General features: G+C 41.4%; 1 protein-coding gene across 1 annotated transcript; it reads right to left on the bottom strand.

Moving 5' to 3' along the window:
• Positions 1-2,355: 2,355 nt before the first annotated feature.
• cckbrb (cholecystokinin B receptor b) lies at positions 2,356-21,026 on the bottom strand. The gene is made up of 5 exons (XM_079563234.1): positions 20,683-21,026; positions 9,465-9,716; positions 6,417-6,678; positions 5,489-5,616; positions 2,356-3,432 (listed from the first exon to the last, which is right to left on the bottom strand). The coding sequence occupies exons 1-5, from the start codon at positions 20,840-20,842 to the stop codon at positions 2,903-2,905; spliced, it is 1,332 nt and encodes a 443-aa protein (XP_079419360.1). The 5' UTR covers positions 20,843-21,026; the 3' UTR covers positions 2,356-2,902.
• Positions 21,027-21,784: the final 758 nt, after the last annotated feature.

The following is a 21,784-nucleotide window of genomic DNA, read 5'->3' as shown; positions in this document are numbered from 1 at the left end:
CCTATATGTCTGGCTTCGGCGCATACGGTTGATAAGGTTTCTGTGAACAGGGAAATGAAATAATCACTGACATCTGTTGTAATTAGTTGTGTGCTGGTGTAATGATAACTAGCTGCAGCAGGAGCAGGCTTTGTATTTGTGTTTGTCACGACTGGGGGGGATGGACTCATAATGTCATCAGAGCCCCCCCCCACACTGTAGGGAAATCAGTGTCTAAGCTGCACTTGAAGGAAAAAAAAAACTTGGTGCAACTCAAAAGCTTGCACTTGTGTGTTGTGTCATAGTACGAAATGTTCCAAAGCATCGTCGATGTGTATCAATAATGAAAAATGCAGTAACTTACAGCCTTTTGTCCCGCTGTAACTAAATTATTTGAGATGTGCGTTAGCTAAAAAGAGAAAACAAAGTGCTTGTGAAGTTTATGTCAAATAATTGTGTCATAGTTCTGCGGGGAATGTGCTTTTCGGCTAATGTTGTATATTGTGGACATATTATTTACTTACTAATATTTTAGTGTCCAATAGTCTCACTGCAAAGTTCAGTTGAGCAGCATGGACAGGAATATGCTATACCACAGTATATATAATGAACCAAAAGATTCAATAAAATGTAGCTTCAGTTCATGTCCTGTGTTAGACGCTGTGAGGGAACACAACGTACTAACAAAAGTCCACAGAAAGATGTAGACCACATAAAAAAAACCTCCACCTTATTCTGACAACAACAAGTTCTAAAAAAATAAAACTTTAAAATTAAGACGGGGATAAAAACAATCGCCAAAATACACAAGCGTTGGAAATGAAACTTCTGTCTGGAAGATTTAGAGAGTAAGGTATAATTTTGTGATGTAAAATTAGATCTGATATCCATTCTGCACAGACAACTGAAGCCTTAAAAGCTCCCCCCCCCCCCTTGTTTTGGTCACACAGCCATAATTCAAAATTCTTGCAAACGGGCGGGATGATGGATGTCCCAGGGAAAGGACTAAGAGAAGGTCGTCCATCTCTGAGTGCTGAGACTGACAGCACTGAGTTTGGCATGTTCAATGAAATATGCTGCTGCGCTGTGCCCGGCGGGCGAAGGCTGCAACACAATTAGTTTTGGAGGAGGCATCAGGACAAAGAGACACAGGATTCTTCAGCACCGACCTCAGCTGCTAACCTGATAAATGTACTACTTTTGAGGTTTTCACCATTCTTCATTCAAGGTTTTTTACTCATCAAAAACATCTTGCATTCACAGAGGTCTGAGTGTTCCTGTGTACTTCAGTTGTTTTTACTATAGAAAGGATTTTTTCCCTCTGAATTTTGTTGCGCAATAGATACAATTTGTAAGTATCCACATCATCAAAGCCCGTGAACTGGTCCTGCAGTGCCCTCAATCTGTGTTCATCCCAGCACAAGTAATATGTTAGCATGCCGTTAGCTGATAATAATAGCTTATATTTGGTGTTCACATTGGTTATTCCCCCTGCTGCCACTGGAAGGCGCTCCTAAGCACCACACAGTATCCCTAAGAGACAAGTGTGTACCAACATGTGGCTTTTCCATCCACAATTATCTAAATAAAAAATAAAAAACGTGGAATATCAATACTGAGGCGTCCAACAGAGGGTTTATAGGCCACAATATTGTGCATGATACGTCCACTTCATAATGCCTCACTCTCAATTGAAGCAACAATGATACCAATAACAGCTGTATGCAGCCTAAGCATTGTTTTAACCTCATAAGAAGTGACTGAACTGAACTGTAGCATAATGTTTGCAAATTATGTGATCGACATAATCAGCTTCTATGTAAATCTTGTTTTTCTCGCATTAGGGAATAAAAAGCTCTTTAATATGTGATGGTAAAGGTCGCAACAAAAGCATTATCCAGGCTTTGATTGCACTCGCACGGAAAATACTTACATCTTTATGGTACACAATAAATTAGACATATAAAATCTTCGATCCCTTTATTAAACTTTGTGATGTATTTTCTTGTTTCTCTGGACACACTCCCTAATGATGATATGAATATACTCAAAGTAAAAGTGTAATTAAAGGGGCTTCGGATTAATGTCAATATGAGTTCAATGCACTTTTAGTTACAATCTTGAAAATGTGTTGCTTTTTATGTTTTATGAATAAAACTGGGCTCTTTCAAAGTCTGTCATCGTAGGTTTAGATGTCTTAACCCTTTTCTTTTTGTTTTTATTTCGTTTTTTATCGTCACCATAAGTATCTAGAGACCTGGGTCATGTTTTCGCAATCAAAAATTACTCTGCGTCTGGTTTTAGTTCAGGTCCGGTCAGAAAAAATATAGCATTTAAAAAAAACAATTGCAAAATATTTAGTTGACAAAATTAACACTGATGTCAAAATTGTTTAAGAGCTTTTTTTTTTTTTTTTTACAGCCATTCATGAAATAACTCCAACCGTCCAACATGTCTCTCTTTGTGGCAACCTCGACCTCACTCAAGGAAATGCCAACCATCTGACCAGAAACTGTTTACATTCACCCAATCTTCAAACCTAATTACAATGTTTGCTACTGATGATTCTGATCGCACATCACAAAGCAGGCACTTCATCCACAAGGCAATTTCTATTTAGGTTACTGCTAGAACTATAAATACATTAAGAAAAAGTAGCAATTCAGCTTTGATTATGTTCCATTATGTATTTAAAATGATGAGACTGCCTGCGTTCATGCTGTGCACTAAACAGACCTCGCCGACACAACATAAGTAAGCAACGTTACAATGGCTGTGCTTTTTGTCAAGTTGCTACAGAGATATTTAACAAGTAATCTCAGCCACTTTAAGCCTCTAATGCTACTATAACTTTTTCACTCCGACATCACTGCACAAACTAATCGCAACAGAGTTCTGCGTGAAGTTTCATACGCAGCTGTCCTCAGCAGGGACCCATAGTGCTGACTGTGGTGTAGCTAAACTTGGACATGGATGCTCCGGTGGCAATGGCGTCCTCCTCGTGTTCCCGTAGCGACTGGCCACGGCGGTGTCGGCATGACGACGAACAGCAGGAAAAGGTGACCATGAGGGCTTTACGAAACCGCGTGTTCATGAAGCAGTAGATGATGGGGTTGACGCACGCGGAGGTGTACGAGAGCAGGTGGATGAAGCCGATCGGGGCGCCGGAGAGCGCGTGCAGGGCCGAGATGTTGTCGAACGCTCTCCAAGTGTTGACGCAGTAAAGGGGCATCCAGCAGATGAAAAACATGACGACAATGACCACCAACATGCGGATCACGCGCTTCTTGGCCTCCAGTTTGGCGCCGGAGGTGTTGCTGCGTGGGCGGTCGAATTTCACGGACTTGTTGCCCATGTTGGACATCTCCATGGAGGCGGGTCGCTGGGACACATAGCAACCGTCGCCATCGTCGCTGCCCGTTGACATTGTTGAGGTGAGGCCGTTTTTCACATCTGCGGAGGAACCAGTTTTGAAATTAACACAAAAGGACTCTCTCCTATTTCCACAATCCCAGCAACTGTTCACAATCTGGTCCTAATTAGAGCTAGTGCAGCCTGCAATCTTATTGACTAAACTTTGGAGGTTCTTAGCTTTCAAATGAGGAATGGCATTAACAGAGAGTGAAAAGTGTGCTTGTGTTCTCATCTGCAGCTTAAATTATAGCGCCTTTGCACATAGAACTGAATTTACTATGGAGAAGTAATGCTACACTGAGAGTGGCTGGCGAAAACTAGCTAATCACCCAAGTAAAAAATGTCCTTATGAATTCAAATGGGAGCAGCTCAAAGGACAATCACAAGAATAACTTAAAGTGATAGTCTGTAAGTTTGCATAGTGAGGAGAGATAGAGTAAAATTTGAAGGTAAACAATTTTATTCCTCCCCTCTTGAACCAGAAAGCCCCTCTTAGTTTACAAAATGAGGAGAGCAGGAACAGAACTTGCAAAAGTAAACGATCAAGCTCCTCCCCCTCCCTCCTGATTGGACCTGGCAGGCTGGTTCACAGGAAGAGCTCGTCTCATTGGTCAACGCGGAAGGATACTAGACTGGATAGTTGCTGAGATCCGGGAAGGAGGGACTTTATATATTATTTCTTACATCAAAATGCAAGACAAGATGGTTGGCTTAAAAATGTTAAAATTAAGTATTTTGCTCCCCCTACATGTTCAAGCTATGACCTAAAGTGTAGTATGAACCCAGACCTATACGAGCGATCGCTGTTATTGTTTACTTCCGCAATTTTCGCCGGATGTTTTGGTGAATGGTAGGCAACAGGTGATGCATACAGGCCTCTAACTCGGTTTTCTAAAATAATAGATCTGTTACAGCGCAAGAGAAGCAGTGCCCTGTTTATGGACATTGTTTTTGCTGATTATAGGATTTTAATAAAATGTTTATCAAATATGAAAATGTAAAATGCCTACCACGGCCAACGGATGTGACGACATCGCGATCACTCGTGTTCACCACAGAGCTAGTGGGGAATAGGTCTGGGTTCATACTGCCTCTAAAATCCTGCACTGTCACTCAAAAAGTGGTTACTTCGAATCCGAATTGGTGTCATGCACGAGCTTATTATAGAAGGTGCAGTTACAAGTATGACCTGAGGTGGCGGTAGTGAGTATAAAATGGCCAACTTGCATCTAGCCCCTTTAGTTACACATTATGTTGACATTAAGCTGTGAACCCCCCAAATGTTACATAATACTGTATACTTTTTATGAATATGAATTCAAAAGAAGCTACCAAGTAGGCCAAAGCACATGCACACTGTGATTATTTGTCACAGCAGAGTTCAAATAAAGGAGCGCGTGAGCTCAGGTGAGGACAGGTCGCTGATAAAATAGCCTCCACATTCTTCAGTCACTTTGTTTTGACCAGAGTCTTCTGGAGGTTATGAATGTCTAAATATATTTATCTAGCACTGCTCTCTCTGACTATTTGTTGACATCCTTTCAAATTCTTGCTGACTTAGGTGGAGTATTGATAAAATTGCACTCCCCCCGCTTTGCCCCTTGAGAGTTTCAGCACAACATTTACAGGAAAGAAACTGAAAGCAGGAAGGAAAATTCAATAAATGGGCAGGACAGGAGGTGTGCTGTTAAGTTTTTGGTATTTTTTTCCCCCTCATTTTGCCCTTGTAAGTTGTTTTCTTATTTTCGAGTTGATGCTTTCTTTCTCCCTTAATAATTTATGTATTGCAAAGAAAATGAATTGGTTACTTTTTCCCCCTCACAGAGCATAATAATGTTACTATTAAAATTTTGAAGTCAAATCATTTGAATTAATGTATTATTTTGTAGATGTGTGTGGTATATGTTATGCCACAGACATCTCCAAAAGAATAAAACACAGTCTTAAACCAAAGTTACAGCAGAGAACAGTTGTCAGCCTTCTTGTTTTTGAGGAGAAAAGTGAAATGAAATGTGACTTTCTCCAGGGATGTCAGTCTTGGTTTACAGCTATCCAACTGTTACTGAGTGTGTTCATGCAGTATTCATGGTCTTACCCGAAGAGTCCTTCTTGTGTCCCATCTCAAACTGAATGCCTCGGTACAGCTCCCTGGAGATGAGCCCATAGGCCACAATCATCACCACTCCCGGGATGGCGAACAGCGCGAGCAGCAGCAAAATGTACCTGCACAGACATCAAGAGAAGAGAGAAATGATCAAATACAATGCAGAAGACATTAAATCACTTCATCTATGGACCATCGGAGGGATTTTACCTAAAGCGTGTTTCATTTTGAATGCAAAGAAAACACAGGTTCAAATAAATCTGTTTTACCATTGGGATTAGGATTTGAACGGACAACATGGATTTACATTATGCTGCTTTTTTGGACATCAAACACAAATAGGGCATCTTCAATCAGGCCTTCCTAATAAATCATGCAGACAAAGGTCATTTGGTCATAAGGGCAAACTGTGTTTGGCTCGCTAATCCTGAGCAAATTCGTTTGCATCTTAATCAGATAGTGAGACGCACGGAGCTGTTAATAACTTGAGCGCATACAGTCCCTATAGAATAACAAATGTATGTCATCACAGGCTACGTATACAACACTACAGCACAACATCCAAAATAAACGATTAGCATTAATATGATCATACTGTATTTATTTTATGGTAGGCAAATGAATGTCTCTATACCATCACAATTGTATTCATCTTCAGCAGAGATCGAACTACCGTGTGTGTTTGATGATGTTTATTGATTTTTTTACTATTATTTAATGTATGTATTTATTTCAGGCAAAGGCCCTCCACAGTGGAGCACAAGGGGGACAAGGACATCACAAGATTCATGACATGTCCTATAAACAGACATTTCTACATCAAGAAAGCAAGCTCCAATTTGCTGGAAAGGGACTGGGAAGGTGAAAACTTGCCGACTGAAGCCCAAGGTATAATCAAAAGTACTGAGAGTGAACTGACCAGGTCTGCTCGGCTGTGGCCAGAGGCCACTTGTGGCGGCACAGATGAGCAGTAGAGTTGTCCAGCCGCTGCACTCTCTGCAGGTGGCTGACCACTGGGTAGGGGATCATGATGATGAAGGCCAGCACCCAGGTCGTGGCGATGACTCTGTAAGCATGGGAACGTGTTTGCCACACCCGTGACTTCAGGGGGTTACAGATGGCACTGTAGCGTTCAATCGCTATGGCAACCAGGCTAAATGTGGAGATACTGACAGATATGCCTGTAACAGAATAAATGCACAAAGATCATTTAAAAAAAATCTATGATAAGATAAATAAAAGTTATTATAGGTCTAGGATTAAAATAGATCCAATAACAAAACATGTTGACGTGAGCATGATATCTGTAATCAGAACAGTATAAAAATGTGCCCCTCTCCTGAGACATTGTGCAAATGAATATAGTTGGAGGCAAGGCTGTCTTATCAGTGGCGTGTGCAGAGGAAATCATGTTGGTGCAGGCACTGATGTGATCTGCCACATCCATCTGCTGAGATGTGCAGGAAATTACTCTTTACCTCTCATTCATGTCTGGAGCCCAGCCGCCACTGTGTGTATGTTACACCGCAAGAAGAAGATCAAATAACAGCCCTGACTGTCCCTCAGGTCTTACCTGTCTGTCACTCTGAGCTGATTCTTGACCCCCGAAAAGCTATACTTTTTTCTGCATACTGAACCATTGTGTCCTTTGACAAAATACAAATAATATTCCCTTCCCCTCCCTACTGTAGCTGCCTGATATGTAAAAAAAGATTGAAACAAGTAGAAAGAAAACAGGACAAATTGAACAAAAAGGACACACACAAATACTAATACCGACGGCTCACGCAAATTGCTGTGAGCCTTAGGTGAGGCATTTGTTGGACAAGGGAGGTAGCTGGATGCCCGGAGACAACTCCGAAAAACAAAGGGAGGAACGCTGCATTGAGAAAACACCAAGCTCCAGTAGTGCCAAAGAGCACGCTCCCATGCAAACTAAGAGTCTGGTTTACTAAGCATTTGCAATAAATGCTACATAGTTTAAATACTGTGTGCCAATAATGATGCAGTTTCTAGCACCTGATTTAGTGAATCAGGCCCGAAATGGAAAGATAAAAATTATATAAACTAAAAGTGCTAAAAATATACTTTTAATACAGTACAGTTGGACTTACTCTAAATGTAGAGAGAGAACAGCATGTTTGAATCAATAACCATCTGGCATAGCATGGAGTAGCACAGCTACAACTATTTGTAACACTTGAATGAATACACAAACTGATCCCGTCCCAAAAATGCCCTTTTGCCTGACACCAGGAAAGCCACAGCGGTAATCTATGGCTTTTCAGTGTAGGTGAATAGATCGCTGTGGTCTTGTTAGCCTGCTGATTGTTGCTTTGTTGAATTTAAGAGCACATAGATCAATAGTCGCTGTACCTGAACAGGGAATTACAATCACATCACATGGCTACAGAAACACTGTGGCTTTGGTGGAGGCTCTCTTTGATCTTGTGTCTTCTAATTGAACTCCAGTGGGCTGAGAGTGAGTGCTGACAGGTTGTCCCATCTGGCACTGAAGAATGAGCCAAATGGAGAGGACGCATTTCCCAAAAGGTCTGTACACTATTTGACAGCGAGGGCAGATTATTACCTAATAATAATAATAATAATAATGCATCGGTTTTATATAGCGCTTTTCTGGACACTCAAAGACGCTTTACATTGCATTATTCATTCACTCCATACCCGGTGGTGGTAAGCTACTATTGTAGCCACAGCTGCCCTGGGGTAGACTGACGGAAGCGAGGCAACCAGTCTGCGCCATCGGCCCCTCCGACCACCACCAACCACTCACTCACTCACTACATTCGCTAGGCTTCCTGGTGTTACTAAACGGTCTCCCATCCAAGTACCGACCAGGCCCTTCCCTGCTTAGCTTCCAAGGTCTGACGGGATTGGGCATAGCATAGGCGGTATGACCACCTAAAAGTGTGTGTTTTTTTTTTAAATGGAGGTACTGCATTCCTTTGCACGTAGAAGGTGCTCTGCCCTTCCTGATTTCCTCAATTTGGTATTGGCTTGGGGCCAATGCAAATGTATCACTTTGTAAATAATAGAGCTCAACAGTTGCGCCCATTCTCCAGGTGCCAGAAGAAATATCCCATTCATATTTCGCATTCACTTTTTGAAAAATTCAAATATTAATAGATTCAAAGCACGGCCCAGGTTAATCAGCTATGTGCAAACACATAATTTTTGATTGAAGATTTGTCTAAGATTTGCTAGATTTATTATTATTATTTTTTGTCTGGTTGAAGTTCTAAAAGTATTTTGCCATCATTTCCTGTATTTAGTGTTTTCTTTGTTAGTCGGGAGCTAGCACATAGCTGACCAGCCTGCGTTCTGCTTTTCAAATCTTTAACTTCGCACAAAGCATATCAATGTACAATTTGACTAGGATTTCTGTGATATTCAGCACAACCTTTCAGTATCTAAATCCTTCACAATCTTTCTCCTCAAAGGTTTTCATAAAAGTCCCATCCAAATGCGCCTGGAGTCACATGAGCCTGACCTCCCTTTTCATGGATGAAGGAGCTTACGTTCACTTTGATGAAACACAAATGGCATTTCCCTGAAGATTTTAGAGATTCTGCCATTGAGGAAACATTTTCCTGTCAAACCAGCCTCTTACATGATTAAAAATAAACATTGCAAATCTAATCACAATTGTAAGAATAGTATGCAGGAAAAATTTGATATTTTCCTGAAATTGCAATCGTACTGCTGATACAGAACAAGCATATTAGAAAATAGGTGCTTGTCACCAACTTTTTTGTACTGTGTAAAGGCTATATCAGTGTTTATTATTTATTCTCCACTCTCCATGGGTGGCTACGCGTGTCGCTGATATCCCCTCTGGAACAAATAATGCAATTTTACTGAGTGCTTTTTAAGTTGCCCAGCAGAGTGCACCTTTCATCTGCTATTGTGCATTTCATCTCGAGTGTGTGTGTGTTTGTTTCCTTACCCATGAGGTAGGCCACAATCTTGCACATGGCGGCTCCGAAAATGAAGTCCTTGAGGATGCTGGGGATGAGGGTGAAGGGGATGCAGACCACAGCCATCATCAGGTCACTGACGGCCAGGGAGAGGAGGAAGGTGTTGGTGACCGTGCGCATGCGCTTGTTCACGGTGAGCACCACAATTATCAGCAGGTTCCCAAAAACGCTCAGGAAAAAGATCAGCGAGTACAGGAGTATTCGCAGAGTGTGGTTGTCTCCTGAAAGACACAGGACAAAAGAACAGGTTTTATCAATGTTGTGCAATAATGCTCTGAAGCACCAACATTTCAACATGGACTCTGAGAGCAGTCGGCAAGAAGTTTGGGATATTTCTTAGTTAGAAAAGGAAAAGGGCACAAACATTTCATGCATCGTATTTCCGTTCATTTAAAAAAACACGCAAGATTATTATTCAAATTATCTCATTTACTTTTGAAAAGGAGTGCAGAAGAAAACTCCCAATCCAAACCATCAAAGACACAATGAACACAATGAACTTTCACAATAAAAAACACACAGTTCTGTACTCCGCTTTGTGAGTTTCAGTCTTTGCTCAGCTCTGACAATTTGCTGAATGTCCAAAATATCCCAAAAAATCCTGAAAGAAAAGAAAACTGGAACAAGTTGAATGTGTTAACGTGTCAGCTGTAATTAACTAAGGTGAAGCTTTTCACTTAAGGCAAAAGGATCAAAGAAAAACCTTATGTGCGGTGACTGTGCTGACAATTATAATTGCTTTTGTGAAATTCTTAGTGCCTCCACAGTGAAAGGACGTCTGCTCCAGTGGCACATCTGACTGGAATCAGTGTATATTAACACACCGCCTATATGAGCCTTTATGGCGCCCTCTGCTCTTTAAACTACTGCAAGATAGACAGTATACCACAAATCAAGAAAGGTTAAATCAGTTTAAAGCAAACTGCCAACTAAGTGCAAGAAATAGGGCCATTTAAGTGCAGAAATGTTCAGAATTCCAACTTGAAAATTCCAACGCTTTTCTCCATTAGTCGCTTCAGTGGGTCATATCCTGCAAAATCTACTTAAACCCTATCGACCTTCCCCAACACTCACCCCACTGACCACTGTCCGCGCTGGGCGCAGAGGATTGCTGCTAAGCATGCATCGCGCTCAGCCCAGTTTTACTGAACAACTTTCTATTGTGGAGAACAGGCAGGAGCGGAACAACTCAAAGAGGTTACCTTTCAATATATTAGGGTAACACTTTATTTTACACTACCCTTGATACATTGTACCTGCCAAATTTAGTACAACGTAATGTAAACTGTGACAATGTGTAATAACATGTACTATAATTTGTTACATACACAATGGAATAATATGTGTTTGTAGTTTGGAGGTACATACCATAATAAGACCCTAATTCCAACCCTAAAGGTCTTATTGTGGTACATTATGTACCTCCAAACTACACATTATTCTATAGTGTTACATAGCAGATTACATTGTACTAAATTTACTATTGGGTCAATGTATCAAGGTGGTCTGAAAAAAGTGTGCCTTAAAGAGGGTTATGTATAGTACTTGCTTCGTAAAAGAGGTTTTGGTTGTCACAAAATTACCTTCCAAAAAAAATTACTTTATGTCCCTCTGAAACAGGGACCAGCATGAGGTAACTAATCTTGCTGCAGGATTTGAACTCCAATTAGTGATCATGTAGTGATTATTTCGTTTTGTTGTAAACTTATATAATATTTGCAAAGCATGCAAATATTAAGTGATCTTTGAAACAGCCATCAGCCAATGTAAATGAATGTAAAGCGCTTTGTGACCATGTCTAAGAAAGGCACAAAGGCACAATGCAAATAAAGTCCCCTTTTATTGCTGCTGCCTACGTGTGTTTTTCTTTCATTTAATTAATGGATTTGCCAAAGTTACTAACTCCCTCATTCTTGCTCTTCCTTCTTCCTCACACACATACGCCGTTTCCATGACATGTGGCCTCACCATCTGTCTCCAGCGCCTATGCAAATAAAAGCAGTCTAACCCCTAATAAGACAGGCCCCGTTGCACCAGCGTCTCCTACTTTGAACTTGCAAAATGAGTGTGTGCTTGCGTGGAAATGGTGGCCTTTATGATTAGTTGGTGACAGGAAGTGACACAGTCTGTTACATTAGGGTCTATCCGTCGCCTAATAAAACATGTTTCACGGGCATCGGCCTAATCGAAGTCTATTAGCTTCTTTGTGGGTGTGGGCTGCGCAGAGAGACACTCTGAGTATGTTTAAAATGAATTCCTTCAGACCAGTGTTTAACAACTGAGTATAAATCACACTGTTCGGAAATGGCCCTGTGGTGAAACATTATAAAACAAACAGCATGAAATGTTCTAACAGTAATTGTACTTATGGTACAGCCATGATGATGACACTTTGAATTGTGGCAGAGTAGTGGCCAAAACACAATTACTGTACAGTAAATTGCTTAGAATTTGCTGTGGAGGTGGACCAACGGTATGATTATAGAGAGGACCAGGATGTAGAGAGTGAGCTATATATCGGGCTGATATATAGATTATTAAAAATTATTTCATATAATGTTTTTTGACAAGAAATTAAAAAAAGATCTGCCAAGAACTAAACACAATAGGTCAGTATGAGGGTTGCAGCGTAAGCGTTTTCTGAATTTCACCATCAGACAGACTGTGATCCCAGAGACATGTGTCAAATGCCAGGACTCTTTGAGTTTGTGTTGACCTGTTGGTCAGCTGATAAGAAAACCTCAATTAAAGCACTCTTTTGAGATGTAGTATAATTTTGAAGCCAAAAAACTCAATGGAATTCTGAACTCAAACTACTCAAGAGAGAGCATTTAACCCTCAACTAAATGCTCCTCTGTTTATCTTTATCTGCTGTTAGAGAATGCACGCACACCATTTGTCACTGACACAGGAAATGCCACTGGTCAATATGAAAAGTCATTAATCAATTAATATAGAAGCTTTAAGAAACTGAGAAAAGTGAATGGACATTTGCCTACTCACATTGTACTATACAGGAGGCCATCAATCTTTGGAGCAAACTCCATCATCTGTCTGTCCACATACATAGTATGAATATACTACAGCTGGTATTGTCAGGTCTGACCATAGTATTTTAAACTTACAAATTACAAGAAGATCTTGAGGTCTTTTTATGTTTGGATTAAAGAAAGAAATGTCCATATTTGTTATTTTCTTTTCAAACTGTGAAACTGTGCCATTAGCCATTAGCTAATGCAGAACAGGCCTGCATTTTGTCATTACAGCGGCTGTGCTTTCCCCAGCTCATAACCCTTTAGACACACTGCTCACCCGGCGCTTCGGAATGGAGACACGCTGAATATTTATGCCTGCACCACATTAAAATTGATTTGTACATGTGTCAATTTTTACTATTAACAATTCTGATCATTTTGCAGTTCATTTTTAAGCACTGAGTAACGGACAGTTTTCTCGAGGGCCTTGTAGATCAAAATATAGTTCACATTTTCCAGCCCCAAGCATGGAGGACAGCATTATTGTCAGCAAATGAAGGTGGTTGATGTAGAGAAACGGTTCATGAAGCTCCGAGTCGTCACAGCTGTGAATAAAAATAAGCCATCACAACGTGTCAACTGAGATGGGGTTTCACAAGACACCTTCCAACGAAACAGTCTGACGTCGACACTGTAGGCTTTATGTCAACGGCACTGAGTCACAAAACACTCCATCATTTTTCTGTCTATTAGCAGCTTGAGAATGAGCGACTGTCTGAATTTTACAGCGAGGATATCTTACACTGAGTTTCGGCATACACGTTCAAGACATGAAGTCCCACTTTTTATGACAAAAGAAAAAAATAACGCTCATAACATAATACTCATTGATACTAAACTAGATACTGATTGAAAAGGTAACAATATTTGATGAATTTTATGGCGTGAATATTGCAGATGGTAACTTCTGAAACACTGGCAAAACAGGACATAAAAAGATCTTAACTTTTGCACTTGCAAGTACGAAACATTATGTTGCTGAAAATTCTATTACATATTGTTCATTAAAATACACTAGTACTGTAAGAATTGTAAAAAAAAAAAAAAAATTAAAAAAAAGACGGCATAGATCAATCATCATACATCAATGTATACAATGTGAATGTAATTTTTTTGCACTGTGGTATCAGGATAGGTAGAGTGGTGAATCTTTTCTGAGTCTCAAGTTTTAGAGCAAATGCAGCGATGCTTCCTTGAGCTTAACCAGAGAAACCCAGAGGCCAGTTGTAGTACATGTATGTGGTATGTAATATCATTAAAAGGATTACACTTCAAAGAAAGGGCTAATCCTCAGAGTCAGCATATGTTCAGATTAATCAATCATCTTAAATCTACAATAGGGCAGTGAATGACACACAAGTCCTCCATTAACATGAAAAAAAAAGCCAACAGTGCCATACAGTCTGAAACAGCTCAAATACGTTTTTCCCCACTGTATAGATTATATATAGCATTTCTTGCATATACTGTTACTCAATAATAAAATAAAATCCAATCTATACATAAAAAATCTGAATGTATGTATCTTTCAAAATAGACTACTTTTTCCTGTTTTTCCAGACCATTGCTCGTGTGTGTGTGTGTGTGTGTGGCCTTCCGAATGTTTTGGTACAGCTCCTTTTCACACTCTAGTGGCTTTCATTAACTTAATAATTGATACTGTGGTCACAGGCAACAGCTTGTTTTCCTCACACGCTCTCCACGCCTCTGGCCCTGCGCACCTGCCACCGCAGCATCGCCGCACACCAATCAATTAGGACAGTCACCCAGCACCAGTGGCCAAATGACTAACGCGCTGTGATAGCTGATGAAAACAAAATTAAACATAATATTGGAGAAATTATATGGTGAGTATTGGCACCAGTCTGAAGGGGTTGGGTAATTATTTAGAGTAGTATTTTCAGAGAGCACAGAGACAGATGGAGCATTAGATGTGTGTGTGTGCGTGCGTGCGTGCGTGCGTGCGTGCGTGCGTGCGTGCGTGCGTGCGTGCGTGCGTGCGCGTGCGTGCGTGCATGTGTGTGTGTGTGTGTGTGTGTGTCCATAAGCCCTGTCTGACCATTAACTCGGGCACATTTTCTACTGTTTACTGACAGCACAACCCTGGATTTCTGAGGTCCTGCTGTTATATGAAATGACAAGATAGTGGCCAAAATCACTCAACGGTAATTGTTTTAAGTTGTATATGACTGCTAACTGCAAATACACAATACAATTGAAATACTGAGCAATGTTCTACTGGCAAGGACAGTGAGACCTGGACAGGGGTGATTAGGAAGAACGGCTTCCCGACCTGAACCCGAGTGGTGTTCTGTTATTGGACTTCTGTGCTAGTTACAGTTTGTCCATAACGAACACCATGTTCGAGCACACAGGTGTCCATAAGTGCACGTGGCATCAGGACACCCTAGGCCAGAGGTCGATGATCGACTTTGTAGTTGTGTCATTGGATCTACAGCCGCGTGTCTCGGACACTCGGGTGAAGAGAGGGGCTGAGCTGTCAAACGATCACCATCTGGAGGTGATTGGATCCGCTGGCAGGGGAGGAAGCCGGTCAGACCTGGCAGGCCGAAATGTGTTGTGAGGGTCTGTTGGGAACGTATGGTGAATCCCTCTGTCGGTAGGATCTTCAACTCCCACCGCCTACATTGTCGATGTGGCCGCTTGCAGTTGTGGCCATAAGGTCTCTGGTGCCTGTCGTAGCAGCAACCCCCAAATCCGGTGGTGGCGCCTGGAAGTAAGGGATGCCGTCAAGCTGAAGAAGGAGTCCTACCTGGCCTGTTGGTTTGTGGGACTCCGGAGGAAGCTGAGAGGTACCGGCAGGCCAAGCGTGCTGCAGCTTGTGCGGTCATAGAGGCAAAAACTCGGGAGGAGTTCGGAGAAGCCATGGAGGAGGACTTTTGGTTGGCCTTGGATTCAGGAGGAACAGTGCAGTTCTCGTCCTGGTCGTGGCACACTGGACCAGCTCTGAACGGGTGCTTGAAGGCTTGTGGGAGTTTGCCCAACCAGTCCACATGTGCTTTGTGGATCTGGAGAAACCGTTCAATTGTGTCCCTCGTAGTGCCCTGTGGGGGTTGCTCCTTTAGAATGGGGTCCGGGGCCCTCTGCTAAGGGCTGTCCGAGCAGGAGCTTGGTTCGCATTGCCGGCAATAAGTCAGACCTGTTCCCTGTATCTCTGCCAGGGCTGCTCTTTGTCACCGGTTCAATTCATTACCTTTATGGACAGAATTTCTAGGTACAGCCAAGGGCCAGAGGGTGTCTGGTTTGGGAACCTCAGGATCTCATCTCTGCTGTTTGCAGACATTGTTGTTCTGTTGGCTTCATCAAATCAGGACTTTCTCTGGAGGTGTTCCGAGCATGTCCTATTGGGACACACTGAAGGGACTATGTCCCTGAGCTGGCCTGGTGTCGCCTTGGGGTCCCCCCAGAACAGGTGGTGGTGTGCGTGGAAATGGAAGTCTGGGCATCTCTGCTGAGACTGCTGCCTCCGCGACCCAGCCAAGACCCAGAACAATGACAAGTAAATAACAAGATTTAGAAATGCGCATACTTTATATGTGTGGCCATACCGCCTTTTGCTATGCCCAATCCCGTCAGACCTTGGAAGCTAAGCAGGGAAGGGCCTGGTCGGTACTTGGATGAGAGACCGTTTGGTAACACCAGGAAGCCTGGCGAATGTAGTGAGGGAGTGAGTGGTTGGTGGTGGTCGGAAGGGCCGATGGCGCAGACTGGTTGCCTCGCTTCTGTCAGTCTACCCCGGGGCAACTGTGGCTACAATAGTAGCTTACCACCACCGAGTATGGAGTGAATGAATAGTGCAATGTAAAGCGTCTTTGAGTGTCCAGAAAAGCGCTATATAAAACCAATGCATTATTATTACTATCATTATTATTATATGTGATACCTGCATGGAAAAAGGGGGCTCTACCTAAAGCAATTGATTTCAAAAGATTTGCTGTGTTCTATTATTTTGGTTTATCTGAAAATGAAATACTAAAATGAGGACACAGAAGATTTTTAAGGTTGTAATAGGCTGGGAGGATGTTTTTGAGTGTTTTTTTTTTTTATCATTATGTGTTTTTTATCATTATGAATAACTATTTACTTTTTATTTTTCTTGATTGCAAAGGTTGACTTGAGACAACTGTGGAGCTGCTTTTTTAATTTTGTGCATTTGTACAATGACAATAAAGGGACTATGACTCTGAATTAATCAGTTTATGTCTGCTACTTTTAATTCATGGATTTATGTGTATGCAATAACAGGGCAATATTGCATCACTCTTTTATGATTAATTATTTTTATTGGTTATTTTATGTTTTATTTGCTTCTTTAAAACAAACACAAAGAATAAAATTTAGAGATGTGCAAAAGCTGAAATGTACAGTTCTGAGGTATCCACAGAAAATCCTACACCTCATAATGTACAGAGATTTGCACAAAGGATTCATGCTGCCGCAAGACCTTCTGTTGTATAACCTCCTTGAGACTGAATGTATTGGAGCTTAGATAAGGAAACTCTTAAATGTTATGTTTGTGGGACATTTCCATCATCCTCTGTTATTGTTGTCAAGACTTGGTCATATTTATTTGCCTTGCATGTGCTCAAAGACTTTTTTTTTTCTCCCTTTGTGCCTATACCAAGCCCAGATTATAATCAATAACAACGGCTAGTTTATGTCACACATATACACTGAATCAAGAACCCAGCCCCATTGAGACATTCTGCATAGATCATGGGTTTCCATGGCCCAGCAATAGGAAGAGTAACAAGTTACGGCATCATGTCATCATTATCTAAGTAAAGGAGTGGTGGAGTAGGGACTAAACTGTAAAACCACCAACGGTGCTATTTCAATAATATATTTCTGACCTGAAACAAAGCTTCCATTTTCTTATGATGAGCCAAAACAAATCACCACCTGTGTGGCCCTCCACTAAAAAAGGTTTTAATTGGCTATTGCAGCTAAACTGGCAGATTGATTTTACAGTGCCAGTAACATTAGCACTGATATCAATCTGGGATCACTCCGGCTTGAATCGTTCAGGGAGAGGACACACTTTTTGAGCAGCATTTGCTTCTGATTGAATTAATCACATCCCAAATTCATTACATATTTAGTTTTGAAAAGTGTGTTTGTATATAAAGTATGTAGTAGCATACCTTGGTTTGACCCGTTATCACCACGTTACACCAACTGGAATTGACTGGATTGGATTGACTGGAAATGTGTTAGTGAATTTAAAAACAAAGAATTCATATTGCAGGTAAGGATATGTTGCAGCCCTCAAAGATAAGAGTCTGGTATAGACCATCAAGATGATTGCTTCTTATCTGAAGAGATAAATGCAAGGCTGCTCAATGTGATTCAATCTCACTTGACTATCTATTGGCTCTGACAGGCTACTTAACAAAGCCAGACATTTCAATATACAGACTGATAATGGCAGGGGTCATACAAAGCATTATTTCACGTTTTAAAACAAATTATGATTTCACTTTTTATTTCAAGTTTACTTTTCACAAACATTGTGAAATATTCCCAATATTGGTCCATAGTGCATTTGTTATTCTACTCGTGCAGGAACAATATTTGTTTTATATACATGTATGTACATCTATTGTAGTTTTCATTATATATGCATAGAGTGACTTTTACCTTAACGTTGCTCCGTCTTTCACACTAGAAACATCTTCCTCCTATAGGGCCTCGTGTACTGCTAAATGTCAAGGCGAGTGGCAAATCCAGCATGGTAAATGTCACATAAGCCTTGCGACTAAGCCCATCGCCCTTGTGACAGAAACACACAATCAAGCGCACTCTTCTTTGACAGACAGCCGCCAACTGCTCGCTTTCGCCACCACTGTCAAAAAAATCTCACTTGCTTTTGCTGGCATAAAATGGCATGTATTAAAAACCTCTCCACGGGCACTTGGTGACATGAGAAGGTGTGAACGAGCGAGATATGGAAAAACACTAACAGGAGAATTGAAAATGAGCACCAGGCTTATTCTTTCTGGTATTATTTCCTTGTTTTCTGAAGGTGCAAACGGTGCTGAGGCAGGGGATTAGTTGTCATTGGTTCCTGGGGCTGACTGATAACCCTCCTTTGTTTTCTCTTCGTCGGCTGCAAATTAATAAGCCCCCGCTGTCCAACACGGCAAAATGCCACTAGTCTGAAGCCTATTAACATCACTCCCATTGTAAAAAGAAGGCAAGGTATTCATTTACCTGCCAATGAGGGCTATTGAGTCATATAAAACACAGGTCAAGTGGGACTCCAATCAAAAACTCAACAGAGCCTTTCAAAAACGAGAAAGTCTCCTCAAAGCAGAAAAGTACAAAAAAATGAATAGTCATTACTACAAAGACATAATGTGATGTATAGGTCAAAACTTGCATATTCAGAGGTCCAAATTGAGTTGGTGACATTTGACAATCTATTCAGGGTAAACCAGTGGTCAAATTTGGATGGTCAAGTGCTGCAGCGACAGGAAGCCACTTGCCAAGATTTTTCTTTTTCTGCTTGCGCCAAGCCTGAATGAATATCAGGGTTTGTGAGAGAGGCCATTCATCATCAAAATCAATGCCAAATAATATGCAAACGTCCAAGTGGTGGAAGAAGCTGATGATTTGCTTTGGCAAAAACGAAATGACAAAAAGAGTCAAGAACTGTACAAAGACAAACCGCTCTGTCATCCTCAGCCCACAAGTTAAGGTGTGGTTTTCTCACAGAGCTGTCGCTTAAGGAGGTGCATATACGGTAGACACGAAGTACATTCACTCTTACATTCCCCAAAGTCAATGTAATGCACAATGGACAGTGAGTTAACAGTATAAGACAGCTACAACAACAACCTTCCTCTTCACATGTGTGTACATTTGTTCATATATGTGTGGTCTGACACAGGCTTTTCCGTTCATGTGAATAGAGTACTACACATGCAACCACTGCACCACACAGTTATTGCCATCACGGGAAATGGTGTTGAGGGCATTGCATTGTTGTCCTCTGTTCAATCAGTGTGGAAAAGCGTGTATCTTTTGAACAGCGGGATACCCTGACAGATCGTGCTCAGATTAGGTCTGACCGGGAAAGCCAACTGAGGGAAGGGGTCAGAGGACACCGCTTTAGCGTTAGATCAGCTGGCTACAGTCTGGGATATTATGTTTGTCCTCTGTTCGCTGCTTCTTCCACTGTCAATACTGTATTGACCACACACACAAAAAATCACCACACTTTGAAAGAGATAAAATGCGTTAGACAGTAAATATCTCCATACCCCACAGAGTGCACTTGTAGCTCGAAGGCGAAGAGCTGAAAATCAATGATGCACTCAAGTGACAAATATGACACAACTCAATCTCTTTTATAAATGAGGGCCAGTCGATGAGATGGATGGGCCGAGTGATCACCGCTGTAATGATACTGACAGAGAGGTCAGAGATGGTCAATTCACAGGGCTACGTAAAGGGATCCACAAGATAAAACAGGACACTGTCATAGAAAAGAGGTTCATTTTCTGCTGCACGTTAAGTGTAGCACATGCCAAGGTAATTTGGTCAATTTGAATACTTCCAAAACAGAAACTTGCAGAAAGTAAAAATAAAGAAACTGACAAATTTTCATAATAACTAGTATAATGTTTCTGTATACGCCATGAGGAGGTTTTCACTTTATTTTCATTTTCTTAACTGGTGATTCCACAGCTAAAACATGAACATTTTTGCAAATCTATTCAAGATGTTAAAATATTAAACTGCCCAAATCAAAGTGCTATGTTTTTGTTGCAGTAGCCTATACTTCTGTCTACATGTTCTCTTGCATTAATTCCATAAATCACCACCAGAACCTACACTCTAAAGCCAGTCAAACTGCTTCAGTGGACACAGATGAGTTGCCCCGGTGTCTTTCTGACCCCTCTGTCACTGGCTCTGCTGGGATTCACTGAAAAAATTGCTCACATTAACGGCTCTTTTCTTTGGGGAAATGTTCACTTATCACAGACCACACACGGCTCCTGTTGTTGCCTCAGGGATATATGAGAAAGCGAAAAGAGTGAAACATTGTAATTGTTGCAAATGCTCTGAAATACTTTCTTTCAATGTGCGTAATGGGTTGTGAAGCTGTTAGATATGTGCGTCCTACCTCGGTGCTTGACGTACTGCGCTCTCAGCACGGTCACGTTGCTGCAGCTGATGTTGGATGTTTCCAAGTTCCAAGAGGTTGCATTGTGCTGCGCATCAGCATGAACTCCAACGCATTCAGGTGCAGAAAAAGTCACATTACGAGCTAAAGCGCTGTCCATGGTTGAATCGATTAGGTAACTTGAAATAGTAGACTCTTACTTCAGTTCATGCGAAAAGTTGCGGAACAGCCATTGTTCGTCCAAACTTTACAAACTAAACTGAAATGTTGTTGCGCCGTTCGGTCCCTCAAATGGAGCGGTTGTAGGTAGTTGGATGTTGACGCACGGTGATGCGCGTGTGCCAGATGAGGAAAGCGACTGAGCGCTGAGCGAAGCGCGCTCCAAACTCATATAGCGGTGCGTGGGCTGCTTGAGTGAAAAAGAATGGTAGGAGGGTCTGCCACGAGAGAGAGGAAAACTCGCTCACCGGTCGAATCGGGCAGGATGGTTGTGAATGAATCATTCTGAAAATATTTGCAATTATGACGTCGTCTTTTTTGTAGGCTAGTCTACTCGATAACAAATCTGGACGTTAAGACACGGAGTTAACTGGACAGGTTTTAATTTTTGATCAAATGTTTCGGTGATCATCCGATCACCAACATAATGATCATCATGATCATCAATTTCACAAAATGGATGAGGAAAAATCTACAATCTGCACAACTGAAATCCATGGTCTTATTTTTGCTTACATTTAAATAAGTATGGGGAATTCTCTTAGTAGCAGAGAGTCGATAAACACACATTTATTTTCCTTTTTGTTAGGAGGAACATCATCACAAGGGGTTGGAAAAAAAAAGAAAATGAAAAAATCCTCCTAGTGCACTTTACATTAAACCACAGCAAATTTGTCAACCTGCCCTTTATGAGTCTTGAGTTAAGCTCTTTGTAAATGTGTGTGACAGAACTTTTAGGTCAATCCTTGACATTTTCGGCCCCACTTAACAGCAGCAGCGATGTCACTACTCTGGCTTTTAAACTAAATGACTTAATGGCACTTGACTCGTGCCCGCTCACAGTCAAGTGTGTGTCCTGTAGTGACTATACAAACCCACGGCT

This window comes from Gobius niger, assembly GCF_951799975.1.
Source record: "Gobius niger genome assembly, chromosome: 9".
NCBI lineage: Eukaryota > Metazoa > Chordata > Actinopteri > Gobiiformes > Gobiidae > Gobius > Gobius niger.
Note: the sequence above shows the minus strand (reverse complement) of the source record. Positions and strands in the feature narration are given on the sequence as shown.